The sequence below is a fragment of the Hylobates moloch genome, unplaced genomic scaffold (genome assembly GCF_009828535.3).
Source record: "Hylobates moloch isolate HMO894 unplaced genomic scaffold, HMol_V3 SCAFFOLD_8, whole genome shotgun sequence".
NCBI classification, from domain to species: Eukaryota; Metazoa; Chordata; class Mammalia; order Primates; family Hylobatidae; genus Hylobates; species Hylobates moloch.
In genome coordinates, this window is record NW_026652283.1 from 65,839,175 (window position 1) to 65,853,975 (window position 14,801).

At 36.7% G+C, this 14,801-nt stretch overlaps 1 protein-coding gene across 7 annotated transcripts in view; it reads right to left on the reverse strand.

Moving 5' to 3' along the window:
* Nucleotides 1–2,541: 2,541 nt before the first annotated feature.
* DCAF6 (DDB1 and CUL4 associated factor 6) overlaps nucleotides 2,542–14,801 on the reverse strand; it is a 133,798-nt gene continuing 121,538 nt past the window's right edge. For all 7 annotated transcript variants that reach the window (XM_058441853.1, XM_032161084.2, XM_032161082.2 and 4 more), the window contains 4 exons: nucleotides 12,863–13,019; nucleotides 12,138–12,226; nucleotides 10,144–10,249; nucleotides 2,542–3,007 (listed from right to left, as the gene is read on the reverse strand). In XM_058441853.1, the coding sequence (XP_058297836.1) occupies nucleotides 2,943–3,007; nucleotides 10,144–10,249; nucleotides 12,138–12,226; nucleotides 12,863–13,019 (417 nt within the window). In that variant the 3' untranslated portion in view covers nucleotides 2,542–2,942. The remainder of the gene's footprint in view (nucleotides 3,008–10,143; nucleotides 10,250–12,137; nucleotides 12,227–12,862; nucleotides 13,020–14,801) is intronic.

Below are 14,801 nucleotides of genomic sequence, written 5' to 3' on the forward strand. Positions count from 1 at the left end.
TTTCCTGACAGTTACTCCTTCACCCCACTAGTCCTCCAGTCTCCTCTGTCCTGTCAATTTCCCAACACCCTGCTGTTACTGTCTTATTACAGTGGAAGGAATGACATACTGTGTGCTTACAGTCATCTTTTCAGTTATCCTGTATAACAACTCGTCAATCTTATGGCTTCATCTTGCCCTAACAGCCCGTGACACAGGTAGGGCAAATATGACCACCCCCCTTTAGAGAGGGAACAAACCCAGAGAAGTCAGGTGGCTTGAGCAAGATATGTAACTGAAAACCAGAAACTAAGACCCTTGCGCTTTACGGAAGTCATGAAGTGACCTTGTTTGGCTAAAGCTCTGATTTCTTTATCCTCTTGATCATTTACGACGTTTCCTAATGTGGATACGTATGTGCCTTTGTCAAGCTGGATGTTGAAGTCCAACTGAACCTACTGAGCTTACTGAGTAATAACCTACTGCAGTTATTTTTCCTCTACACAAAAAGCTAACCTTCTCAGCAGCAGATGTCTCTGGCTGTGGAGGAGATCCTTGTTCTCCATATGGAAGAGGGATGCTCTGCTTGACTACTGACTGGTCCGTGAGACCAGTCGTGGCTCAGCCAGGAGATATTATGTCTTACTCTCAGTATCTGACTTTGTCCTTTCTCTCCAAGATATTTAGATTCCTGAAAATAATAGGGACATTTCAACTATCTGCTAATTAAACAATAAGAGATTGATTACTTTCAACAAAAAAGGGCAGCTGTTAACAGCACAAACACTAAAAGCATCAACAGACAGGGGCCCAGGTTTGAGATGACCATGGCAAGCCATCACATTTGCATTGGCAATGGCCTCTTTCAGCCACCATGTATAGTCACCAATGGTATGATACCCACTTCCAGAGTGTGAGCAAAAGCTAGAGCTCAAGGCTGGTGCTGATGGTGAGGGATAAGCTATCATATGGTCCACAGCTCTGACCTTGACAACTCCATTTTCTTTCTTGTGTCAGTGTTATAATTTTGGCAGCACTGAATGGCTGTTTCAAGATGAGTTCAATGATCAGTCCAGCATGTAATTCAATGTCTTCTCCAGCTGCTGGCTGGCAAGGAGGTATAGTGAAGATAGTTACTGGCTGGACTATAGGTCATGGAGAAGTTGCTGGGTTTAGTTCTGTCCTTCACAAGTGAGAGTTTCTAAGAGCCCACTGAATGGAAGCTCAAAGACTTTTCCCACTAAAAGGGAGAAATGATGTGCCGTCCCAGAAACCTCCAATAGCAAAGGCCAAGCGGGTGTGTGAGGGTGTGTGCGACAGTGAGCGTGCCTTTGAAATCGTGGACCACTAAACCCAACACTCTGCCATGCTTGCGATTTTGCCTCCGAGATATTATGAGGCAGCAAACTAACTGCCTCACTCCCACCTGGCAGGTCTGGGTTCTGGAAGTGGCTTTGTATATCAAGAAAGTAGCAAAGAGAGGTCATGGACATGTACTGTGCTCATATGGATGACAAGGAGGAGAGAAATCAGAAAGTATATAGAGAATAATTTGGTGTTAAGAAAAGATTTACTTTGTGAATGGACTGAAGAGACGTGAGCATGTGAATAGACTGAGGGGAAGATACCAGCAGAATGAAAATTTAGTAGAAGCAAGGGAGGATGACTGAAGGGTTAGGTCTGCAGGAGCAGTTTTGGGTCATAACCTATAGGATATGTAGGCCTGGGTGTAGATGACTTGAATGGAGGAGGATACTAGAGTTAAGGAAGAGCAGAAATTAGACTGGATGGTCAATAACTTGCAGTGAAATTTAAAATCTGGAGTGAGAGGTAAGCCAGAAGCCATTTCCTTCAGGGCTAGTTTATGCTACTATGTGAGCTACCCGTGATGCTCTCAGTCATTTCTGCTTGAAGACTAACTCCTTTGTGTAATGAGGTTCCACTAATCAGGAGAGATAACGACTGGGGGTAAAAATAAAGTATAGTTGGCCCTTGAACAACACAGGTTTGAACTACATAGATCCACCTACACGTGGATTTCCTCTGCCATCCCTGAGACAGCAAGACCAACGCCTCCCTCTTCCTCAGCCTTCTCAACATGAAGACATTTATGATGATCGATTTCCACCTAGTGAACAGTAAATGTTTTCTCTTCCTTATGATTTTCTTAATAACACTTTCTTTTCTGTAGCTTACTTTATTGTAAGAGTATAGTATATAATACATATAATATACAAAATATGTGTTAATTGACCATGCTATCAGTAAGGCTTGCGATCAACAGGCTGTTAATGGTCAAGTTTTTGGGAAGTCAACAGTTACACATGAATCTTCAACTGTGAGGGGGACTGGTGCCACTAACCCCTGGGTTGCTCAAGGGTCAGCTGTACCTTGGAAAGAGAAATGAAGGAAGTCCTTCTATGTGATTCTATCCTACACAAGTAAAAAAGGAAAAGGTTGTTAAATCTAGAAAATATAGAAAAATAGTCACCGTATGCTACAGGAGAGATTGGAAAACTGGGTCAAAGTAGCAAGGCATTAAATAAAAAGTCAAATTCAGGGTATCTTAAAACAACCAGTTTCTTTAATTAGAAAGCAACAAACATGCAAATGGCAAGTGTAGAAATTTATTTGAACCAACATTTTCACTATGATGAAAATTATTCTTCAACATTGATCCAAGCTCCCACATTTGAAGGTTAGGGAAAATATTGCACTTTGCATTTTCTAGCACTCCTCATACACGGCAAAAAGTTTTAAAAACATTCTGCTAGTTTTGTTTTATACAATCTCCCAAATTCATGCACACAATCATTCCAAACCAATGTTAGGTTATCCCAAAAAAAGGGAAAAACTCCAAAAACCATAACCTTAAAATTGCACTAAAGCTCTGTAAAGAAAAAAGTATAATAAATGTCTTATACAAATTTCAGAACATTTAAGTGCTTGCCAAAAAGAGTTTATTATTCCTCATCCTCATTTTCATTCTCTTGACCAGAGCCTTCTGATCTGTCACCCTCCAACCGGTCTGGAAACACAAAGAGAAATACTTCTAGTAATTACAATTATTAATATTTTTCAATGACTTTTATTTAAAATGCATTAAAAATCAGTTCACCACTATGTGTGGATGTTTTTTAGAGGCAAATAAAAGAGTAAAGAAAACATAGTATTATTAGCTTTGATTATGCATGTTATTCTAAAACATGTAAAAATGAAAAAAGAAACCCACTCCCAAAATCTTGACATATTATGTTCTACTGCAGTGGTTGTCAAACAGTGTTCTTTGGAGTCTAGGTTTCTAAGGAGGTACATCAGGTGCTGCAAAGGGGAGTGAGGAGGCAGCTGTGTGAGAGAAAATATGTGGACCATTGTTGAGGATTTGTGTAATTCTGTTTGTAAAAAGATTTTTTTAAATTAAATACTATGTTCCAGGCACTGTGATAAAACCTGAGAATACAATGGTGACCAAAACAGATGTAAGTTTCTGGTCTCAAGGAGCTTATTTAGGTTAAATACTCAAGTGAATATAAACTTACAAACTGGTGAGTACAGTATGCTCTCTCAAGTTTTCAGGATTTACACTTGTTATTCCTCTGCTTGGGATACTTTTGCCCAATTCTTTAGCTATAAAGGTTTACTCATCTCAATACAACTATTATCCCCTTTGTGAAACTTTTCCTGGACATTTCCAAACAAGCTATCTGCAGAATTATGAACTCCCTCCTCCACATTCTAGAATATCTTGTATGAACTTTATAATGATGATCCTAATTACAGTAATAGTTGTTTGCATGTCTTCCTGCAGACCAGACTGTGAGTTCCTGGAGGGCAGGACTTACTTCTTTTTATCTTTATATCCTCAGAGCCTAGTATAGGATGTTCAATGAAGGTTTACTGAATAAATGAATATAAGTTGTATGAAGGTAAGATACATTACATGAGGGTATTGTGAAGAAGGCGACAGCATAAAATCACTACCACCACTGAGATGGAACTAGGATGTTTCTGCCCCAGAAACATTTCCACATAGTAACATGGAAAATATTAAGGTTAAGCATAAGGAAAACAGTTCAGTCCCACTGTCAACAGCAAGAGAAGACTGAATCCTGAGATTTTATTTATTATCTACACAGGATTAAATGCTCCCACTGGATCCTAGGTCAACAGCACCAAGAACAGTACACTGAAGGGACTGTATGTCCCTTTTAATTGTTTAATTGTCCAAGTGAATTAGATTAAATCTCCTCTATGCCAACTCTAATCCAATGATGTCAAACCAATGAGATAATGTATGTGTAACCTTTATAACCTTAATTACACAAATAGGTATTGAATACAAATAAGCATTCAATTCCTTACTGAGCTATAAAATACAAAGTATTCAATACATATTTATAAAATAAATGAACAAAATAAGATTTGAATAGACCTTTATAGATCAGTAAGGAATTTAAACACAGTGGAAGAATTTCTGACCAATAAAAGGCTACCTAAGGGATATTAGTGTAAAAAAAATTATATTGTTTTTATTGTGTGATACTTTCAAGAGAAAACAAAACATGAAGTTGCTATTCTACTTAAGTAGAATCCTGAGTATGACTGAATATATTCAAGAAACCTATCCAGTCACGTTAGAGCATGATGCAGCAGTAACGGCCTACCTCAAAGTTGGCAGGCTTCTTACTCAAATTTCTTTTGGTTGTCACATTATAAAGAAGATGGGGTAATAGAGAGTTAAGAAAAAAATGTCACAGCCTTTAAATCAGGGAGTTTGCAGTAGAGGTTAGACTTTTACACTCAGAGGCACATGATAAAGAGACAAATGAGGGCCAAGAGTCTTTTACAATAGGTCACAGAGTAAGTGACAGTGGCTTCTGAAATGAGGAAAGCAGAATAGTTGTTCTCTCCTCAAATCCAATTCATTTAACTGGTGCATAGTCACTTCTTCCAGAATGTAAGCCCAACTTCTCACAATTAATTAAATTTTCTGTTCATGAAATGCTACTGAAGTAGTAAGGCTGCAAAGCAGTTAACACACAAATCTCTGGTTGGCAATTATAGACAAGGAGGTCTGAAGAACAGTGTGTTCTTTTAAATAAAAACTGGAAATAAGAATCACTTCTATGTATACTGTTTTTCTCTTTCTTTCTTTTTTTTTTTTTTTTTTTTGAGACCGAGTCTCACTCTGTCGCCCAGGCTGGAGTGCAGTGGCGCAATCTTGGCTCACTGCAACCTCCGCCTCCCGGGTTCAAGCAATTCTCCTGTCTCGCCCTCCCGAGTAGCTGGAACTACAGGTGAGTGCCACCACACCCGGCTGATTTTTTTATTTTTAGTAGAGACGGGGTTTCACCATGTTAGCCAGGATGTCTATGTATACTGTTTTTCAAAAGTAACAATGTCAATTGCTTTTGTAAATAAGGTTTACATTTGTAGAAAGGTTCCTTTTATTCTCTGTTAGAATATTTCTTCAGGAAATTATTTTTGGCTGGGGAAGATATGATATGAAGAGATAATGAGTTTGCTGCAGAGGGAGAGAACGCAGGTAAAAAAAAAATTTCCCAATGGAAGCCTGTGTTCCACAAAAAACACTGTTGTATTTTCCAGGCTACCCTTTACAAAGAATTTATTTACTTTCTTTAAAAGAAATAATACAAACTCATTGTTAGCTAGAGATTTGATACTAGATGTGTACTTATTTACCAGAATACTCAATATTTGTTAAGCAACTACTACGTGGTAGGCACTGTTTTAGGAGCCTAAAGACCCAGCTGCAAATTAAGACAAACTGGGTCTCTGCTCTTTATAAGCTTACTTTCTAAGGAGGAAGATAGACAACAAACAAGGTACCACCTGTATTTTTCTCCTCTAAGCTGTAATAAGACAATAAAGAAAGAAATTAAAGCTTAAGAGTGATACGTACTTGAGGAAAATAAGGCAATGAACAAGAATGACTAAGTGAGAGGGAAGATACGAGAAGACACAGAAAACAACTTTAGATTGGGTAACCAGGGAAGACTTTTCTTTTCTTTTTTAGACTGATTCTCCCTCTGTCACCAGGCTGGAGTGCAGTGGTGCGATCTCGGCTCACTAAAACCTCCACCTCCTGGGTTCAGGTGATTCTCCTGCCTCAGCCTCCCAAGTAGCTGGGACTACAGGCACGTGCCACCACACCCAGCTAATTTTTGTATTTTTAGTACAGATGGGGTTTCACCATGTTGGCCAGGCTGGTCTCAATCTCCTGAACTCGTGATCTACCCGCCTCGGCCTCCCAAAGTGCTGGGATTATAGGTGTGAGCCACTGTGCTACCAGGGAAGACTTTTCCAAGGAGGTGATATTGGAGCTAAGACCTCAATTGTATGTGAAGTCCTGGGGGCAAAGTTGGGCAGAGGAACAAGTGAAAAGGTCCTAAATGTGCTACTAAGCTTGATGAGTTTGAGGAAGAGAGGCCAGTATGGCTAAAATACAGTGAGCTAGAAAAAAAGGTGGACTGAGTGGAAGTCAGAGGTTGGCAGAATGTATGTCACGTAGGACCTTGAAGGCCAGAGTAAGAAGTCTGGGTTTTACTTTAAGAGCAACAGGGAGTCCCTGAGAATTTTAAGAGGGGGTGGTATCTAATTTGTGTTTTAAAAAGGTGGTAGCAGACTATAGCCCATGGGAAAATACAGCCCACTGCCTGATTTTGGTTTTGTTTGAGACAGACTCTCGATCTGTCACCCAGGCTGGAGTGTAGTGGCACAATTTTGGCTCACTGCAACCTCTACCTCCCAAGTTCAAACTCTCCTGACTCAGCCTCCCAAGTAGCTGGGATTACAGGTGTGCACCACCATGCCCAGCTAATTTTTGTATTTTTGTATTTTTAATTTTTTTTATTTTTTATTTTTGTACAGATGGGGTTTTGCCATGTTGGCCAGGCTGGTCTTGAATTCCTGACCTCAGGTGATTCACCTGCCTCAGCCTCCCAAAGTGCTGAGATTACAGGCGTGAGCCACTGTACCTGGCTCTGTTTTTAAAAATTAAGTTTTATTATAACAGAGCCATACCTGTTCATTTACATATGGTCTATGGCTGTTTTTGCATTACAATGGCAGAGTTGAGTGGTTACAATAGAAACCATACTTGGTTATTAACAAAAAAATTAACTGACCTGTTTTGAAAGGATCCCTCTGGCTGCTGTGTGAAAATCAGACTGTATGAGGACAAGAGAAGTAGGCAGGGAGATCAAGGGTATATAAATATTAGGTCTATTCTGGAGTAAAGTTAGTATCACTTACTGATGGAGTCAATCTGTGAATGATTTAATAAGTGATTGTGATCTCAATAGGATGACAGGCTTTGCAAACCCATGACAGAGAAATGATAAATATCTGTGCCAAGATCCAGAGGTATAATGGGAAGAATGTCAAGAGATAATGCAGGGTTTTATAAGACATGTTAACACATTTGGACTCTACCCTAAGAACATGTGTGGGCAAAGGAGAATTTTAAGCAGGGCAGTAAAGTGATTCTAAGACATTCTAGAGGAGTCTAGAATGATCCGTGCAAACCATTACCATCTTTCCAAAGCCTCTCAAAGCTTCCAGGGATGTCAGAACTGCCTTTCCATCTCAAGTGGCCACTAGACTAGCAGTCTTTAGTGCATTATTCATGAGATTAACTTTGGTTGCTTTTTAAAAATGTAGAAGCTTAATCTCTATCCAGCTAAAATGAACCAGAATCTTTAGCAGGTGAGACCTAGGTAAGTATTTGTAGTCTGTAAAACCCCTACAGATGATTTTAAGAGGCTCCTTCATTAAAAATCACAGCTCCAACAGAAAGAAACTGTCTCGTATCTATTCCCTGCACTTCCTAGGAAGACTTCTGGAGTAATGGATGAGCTGAGAGGTACTTTGTGGCTACCATGTGCTTATTTGATCCAAGTCCATTTTTAACTCTCCTGAATATGCACATATTATTGTACTTGGACTGCAGGACACTGGATAGGACAGGAAAAGAGTGGTTGACTGACCCATCAAATAACTAGATATCTTAAAGATAAGGGCAGCAGAAATGTTAACTCTTGGGCACTTTATTCTATCTAGTATTTTGTACAAGAGAAGCCAGAAGATAAGCTGACTAAACCAACTAGAAATTGTCTTTTTGATTGCTGGCAAAAAGAAATGAAAGAAAGAGAATTTTTATATTAAAAACATCTTATCTAATTCTAAAACCAAAGAAGGATGGTAGTGGCTATTAACTAACCAACCATTGCTACACTAGCACAAATAGATTTTTGTGCAACTGAAAAGAGAATTAATTTTCTGCAGGAAAACTACTGAGGAAGAGCCATCCAATAGATAAGAGTAAGCACATTTTAGGTGTCATTACCAGTAAATGTTTTTCTTGTTTTAAAATGCTGCTTCCTCAAATGTGAAATTCAAATGGATGAATTTTAAGGGTTACTTGCTGTTATTGAACAAAATACATTTTAAAAAAGTTACAGTGTTATTACAATTTAATAATACAGGAACCCAAAGAAGTATTACAAAAACATTTTGTTGGTCTGCTAACATTTTTTGTTTACATTCCAGGTTTATTTTTCGTTGTTTTCACCATTTGAAGTTTTCTCTGTTTCCTGGTAAAAGCTAATATTTACATTTGAGGATTATTTTCTAATTCTTTTAATTACAAACATAATGGGTCTTCTTTCAATTTTTCAGATGTGCTACACTTTCTCTCCTCTAGGGCTTAGAAAAATGCTATACGCTGCCTACTTTCTGTGGAATACTTGTCTCCATTCTCCACTCTCTCTGAGGAAGTGATATTTAATTCACTGCTTATGCAGTTCTTACAGTAAGAAGTTATCTTTTTTTTTTTTTTTTTTGAGACGGAGTCTCGCTCTGTCACCCAGGCTGGAGTGCAGTGGCACAATCTCGGCTCACTCAAGCTCCGCCTCCCAGGTTCACGCCATTCTCCTGCCTCAGCCTCTCCGAGCAGCTGGGACTACAGGCACCCACCACCACGCCCGGCTAATTTTTTGTATTTTTAGTAGAGACGGGGTTTCACCGTGGTCTCGATCTCCTGACCTCGTGATCCGCCCGCCTCGGCCTCCCAAAGTGCTGGGATTACAAGCGTGAACCACCACGCCCGGCCAAGAAGTTATCTTAACAGAGTGAAGATGGGAGGGGACAGCACGATTATAAAAACCCTGAGGTGGGAAAGAGTTTGGTGTATCCCCAAAAATCAAAGAGGGCCAGTGTGGATGGAGTAGTCACAGAAGAAAAGAATGCTGTAAATCAGCTAGAATAGTTTGAGATTAGATCATCCAGAGGTTTGCATGTCATATGAATGATTTGAATATATTCCTGTAAGTGAAGTTTATAGGTCAAAGGGGAGTAAGGGCTTGGAAGCTAATTTCAAATTCTGGCTTTAATATTTATCAGTTGTGTGACTTGGGCTAAGTTATTACAAATAACCTACTCTGTAAAGGATTGGAGGTAAATGAGGATAAAGCTGTGAAATAATTAGTATAAGCCTGACACATTATAGTTACTTTATAAATGGTAGCTATTATTATTAAATGATAGCTAATACCAAACGTATAGACGTTTATGAAATCAGTGATGAGTGATAAAACTCTTGTTTGATAAATATATTCTGATTATAACAGATACTAGACCTTTTCTTTTGTTATAAATTATTCAATTCCTTCTTGAACATTAGTTGTAATATATGCATTTTTATGTATCTGCGGCATTGCACCTCACACTTTATCTAAAACAAAAAAATATTCAAAAAGCAAACTGAGGTATGTTTCATTTCTTAGCATGTCATATTTATTTCTGTTTGGGCTATGACTGATTTTCAACAAACCTACCATTAAAGAATATGCACTATAATATATCAAGGTTTATGGTACGGTCCCGTACTCTAAGAAAACAGCAGCTGATAAGAGTTTTTACGTGACTCTGGTCTTTTCATTTTGACCGTTTTACGACAAATGTAGTTCATGAGGAACTAAGTTACTGTGCTAAGATCAAGCATTCGCAGAAATCCTAGAAGTTAAGCTACCCTGATTTTGTGATATTAAAATATATATATAAACCCCTTTAAAGTAGATCTTAAATAATAATATATTTTTCAAATATAAAAATGGTTTTAGTAGTATACTTAAAAGTTCCTACCAGCTCGGATATGATTAAGTGAAGCCAACATCCTCAACATGAAAGAGGCAGGAACTGTAATGGTGTTTCTAGTTTCTTCCAACATGAGTTCATTTCGAGTTATAACCTACAAGGCAAGTTAAAAATCATATCAAAGATCATAGAGTAACTGTATTTTTTTCCTTGAAGATCAGGCAAACAGTAAACAATCAGCCAGTACCAGGAGGAATTACTTCATTCTTTATGCGTCTGATGTCTATATTTCTGCCTTAAGTCTATTCAATGCCAAATAATCACTGTAACTTGTATTTAAAGGAGGAAGGTCAGAGAACACAACTCTTTCAAATGGCAGAAAAACAAAGGTCAAACTTTGAGCCTACTTAAAACATTTAAGAATTTAATTTAGCTTTTACTTGCAATTTGTTTCTCAGAGCCATTTACTTTGTTGGCTCCTTGTTTTCCCTATAGGAGAACTGATAACTTTAGTGATGCAATACAGTTAAATTATTATCCATGGGCCACTTGAATCCCTTGAGAAGATGTTACCTTGACTGAGGCAGAGTAGTCTTGAAAAATAAATTTTTGGGCAAGGGTTAACATGGAACTGAACCTTAAGTACCAAGAATAGGATTACTTGAATATTCGTGAACACCCAGAGATGCAATATGTAACCATGAGGAAAGGAAAAAAGGGCAAAGGAAAAAAAACAGGGCAAAGGAAAAAAAAGGATGAAAGAAAGAGTATGAGAGGAAGAGAAAGGTGCTACTCTGATCAACAGTTCCCCAATACTGAAATAATAAATTCCCAACTCATCAGGGTGCCCCACAGGGCCCTTCACAATCTTACCCTCACCTACCTGTTTAGTTTGATTAAGCTACTTTTGTGCATGTACTCTGGGGTTCCAGGCACACTGATGGGTCATTTACCCTCTCATGCTTTGGCACATGCTGATCCTTGTCTTACATGCTGCTTTGCTCCCTGTCTGCCTGGTGAACTATTCTGACTTCTGTCCAGTTCTTATTTCTTCTGTGAAGACCTCTCCATCCTATCTACCCCATTTACAAACAGAGCTGTTCCTCTCTGTGGGCTTCCAAAACACTATGTGTATACCTCTGACTGACACAGACCCCACTACAGTACGTTCTAGCTGTTTACATTGTCTTTCCCACTAAACTCTGAGGGTAGGGCTTTATCTTTTTTACACCAAGCATTATGTATACAATACATCAAGTGTTTTATAAATGCCTATTCAATGAGTGAAAGTATACGTGGGAACTGTGCTACAAACAGTCAGTGTTAGTCTAGAGTAATGGTTTTCCAACTTACTAACATCTTTGGCAATGGATTCTCATTTTCATAAGAAATAGCACATGAGAACCCACAAATAAAAACCCTAGTTGAAGTTGGGGAGGAAAGGCCCAGAGTAATGCCTTCCTATTATCCACCTTCCCTCTCCCATCCCAGAAGAAATCCAGAGCTCCAAAGAACTCAGGTTGAAAATACTGTTTTAACAGGCTTAAAAAAATCTTAAAATATAATGATAAAGGAAAAGATTCTTCACTCATTTGTTCTGCTATATACTAATCCTGAAAAACAAAGTTCCATTTCCTTTTTAAGAAAAACTCAAAATGGAAAAATTGCTGTACTAAAAATGGAAAAATTGCTAGGCTTTTGGAGAAACAGTTATAATAAAATTATTTTCTTAAAAGGACAGATTTTTTTTGTGTGTGATTCTTTATTGTAATAAAATGAATACTCAAACCTGTTTTTCTTAAACTACTATACACCTAATCTGGTGTTACTGATGATGAATATTATAATTAGTAAGCTACTATTTTACCTCCCTAGTATTATAGACATGCTTTTATCTTAATTTTTCTTTTTCTTAAAATTTAACCTCCTTAACTGCATTAACTTGTTTCATGTTAGCAACTAACAACTTTTAATTTTTCTTAGGGAAGCATTTTAGGAACAAATTGAAATATGGTCTATAGTAAGTACAATAAAAATCTTACTTCATCAGCAAGTTTTCGGTTAAAAATCCTTGACTCTTCTAATGGTGACCAGATCTTTATGTCATAATCTATGCCAGATGAGGCTAAAACTAGAAATAAAATTTACATATTAATATGAAGCCTAGAAACATGCCATTAATTCAGGATATGCTTATATTATGCATATATGTATATTTAGCAAAACTGAGCTTGAACAGCAATTGTACACTATATATTTAACTGTTAATTGAAAATATTATTTTGACAATTTGCTAAATGTTATCCTAGAACATAATTTTAAGACCATGTTGAAGTCACTCAGATTCATTGCTGAAGTCACTTATTCATTGTTCTTTTATGAGATATGTGGGCAATTTCAAAAAGAAGAAAAGAGCAATGCTCTTTTGTTCTGATAAATTAATTCAGATATGTGAAAACTAAAAATGACTGGATGTTCAATTTGGATATACAATAAAAAGTTCAGTCACACCAAACCTCTTACAGCTTGTAAAACTTAGAAGAAATATTCGGAAAATAAACTTTTTAACCTATTTTCTTTTACTTTGTGCAAAAAGCAGATTATAGGTGTGTTTGAAGCTCAAGTTCAGCTGTAATTGACTCTAGTGGTGCCTAGTCAGATAGTTTGGATTATTCTCATAATATTAACAACTAAAAAAAAATAATTTTGTGTGACTGATGAGTCATACAAATAATTTCTAGCCCTCGTCCTAGAAAAGATATCTTACTTGGGTCAAACGGATGTGGCTGCAGGCAGTTTACCACATGATTATCAGCTTCCAGAAGCATCAAATGCTCAGCAGTGTGCCGATCCCAGATGAAAATGTGGCCACAGTCAGAACCACTCATTACAAAGTTAGCACCCCAGAAATTGGCTTCTTTTATCTAAGGGTTAAAAAAAATTATTTAAAAATTCAAATCAAAGTTATTAAAACAAAGATTTATGCTGTTCTTACATTTTTTTCTTTTTTTTTTAATTCTTACATTTTTAAAAAACTAGCTTAGAAAATAGTAAAATTAAAAATTGATGCTGGGCGCAGTGGCTCACACCTGTAATCCCAGCACCTTTGGGAGGCCAAGGCAGGAGGACTGCCTGAGCTGAGGAGTTTCAGACCAGCCTGGGCAATATAGGGAGATCCCCTCTCTCTAAAAAAAAAAATTGACAAAAATCTGTCTTCTAGCTTCTTTAAATTATGATAGAAATTCATCAGCAAGGGTAAGATGGCACTAAGTAATAGAAAATCCCCTGTAAGGATAGGGACTTTGCTTTGTTCAATACTATATTTACAGCACCTGAAATGGTACTTGGGCTACAATAGGTGCTTAATTATTAACTGCTAAATGAATGAATAGGATTTCTGGGTTTTGGACAATATAATGGTAATTTATATATATGTTGCTGAACTTTCCAAAAATTGTACCAATTTAGCTTTATAAGACAATGAAATAATTCACAGAAAAAAGAAATCGTCTTTTGTATTTTGCTTTAGACCCAAAGAATAGAAAGCACCAATTTTTTCATTAGCTATTATTAGCTAACACAATTGAGAAAGATATAAACATACTTAATTTTATGAAGCAGAACAATTTTGTGAATGAAACATCAAAAATCTTTGTATTTCAAACAAGGATTTTAAAAAATTTTAACTGCAGCTGCTACTTTGCCATTTTTGGTGCTCTCACAAAAGAAGGGAGATAATTTTATTGTTACCTGAGCTACTGTTAAATTTACTTATCTTCTCTTTTCTCACTCCTTCCTCTAATTATTTTCATGCTAACTTTTAGGCAATAAAATGCAAGAAATATAAATTGGTTACTTCTATTAATAATGAGTAACCTTTTAAAAATGAGTATAATTGTTACTAGCAATGATATTTATAGAAAGAGCTAATTACTTCCCCACCCCAAATGTTAATTTTTTAACCTAGATCCTAAAGAAAGCAAGCTACAAATTCATCAGCAAGGGTAATATGGCAGTAACATGGATTAAAACTGATTCTGTAGATACCTTCTGATGATGCAATGAATATGAGAACAACACTTTCTAGTTATGAAGGGATCAGAGTAACAGTTACACTAGTCATCTCAAAAACTTTTCTTATTAAGTAATTAATATTACACTGGGTGTAGAAACTTGTAGATCGTAAAAACTACAAAAGATCTTAGAGATCTTTCTGGTCTATTCTTATTTTCACTTGTCAATCTTAAAAATGGGTATAAAGTGGCCTGACTATATTTTGCAATCAACTTAGATTTTATAGATTCAAATCCTTCTCTCCAAAACTAACAAAGAATGCTAATACAAGCTAAAAAAAAAAAAAAAAAAATCCACCAGAAACTTTTCAGGTAGAGGGCAAATGTGAGAGAGAGAGAGAGAGAGAGGAAAAAAAAAAAAAAAAAAAAAAAAATCAACAAAAAAATTATAAAGAAGGGGAAAAAAAGAGAGAGAGAGAGAGAGAAAAAAAAAAAAAAAAAAAAAAGCAATGATTACTTGTATAAACTAAAAATTTTTTTAACCTACTTCTTTTAGTAGAGTTTTCTTGTAAAAAATAATGGTCTTTCACAATATATTATAGGACTAAAAGAACCATGTTGGATAAAGAGATAAATGACGATTTAATAATACTGAAATCCCATTGGCAATATATGAAGATAAATCATTATGGA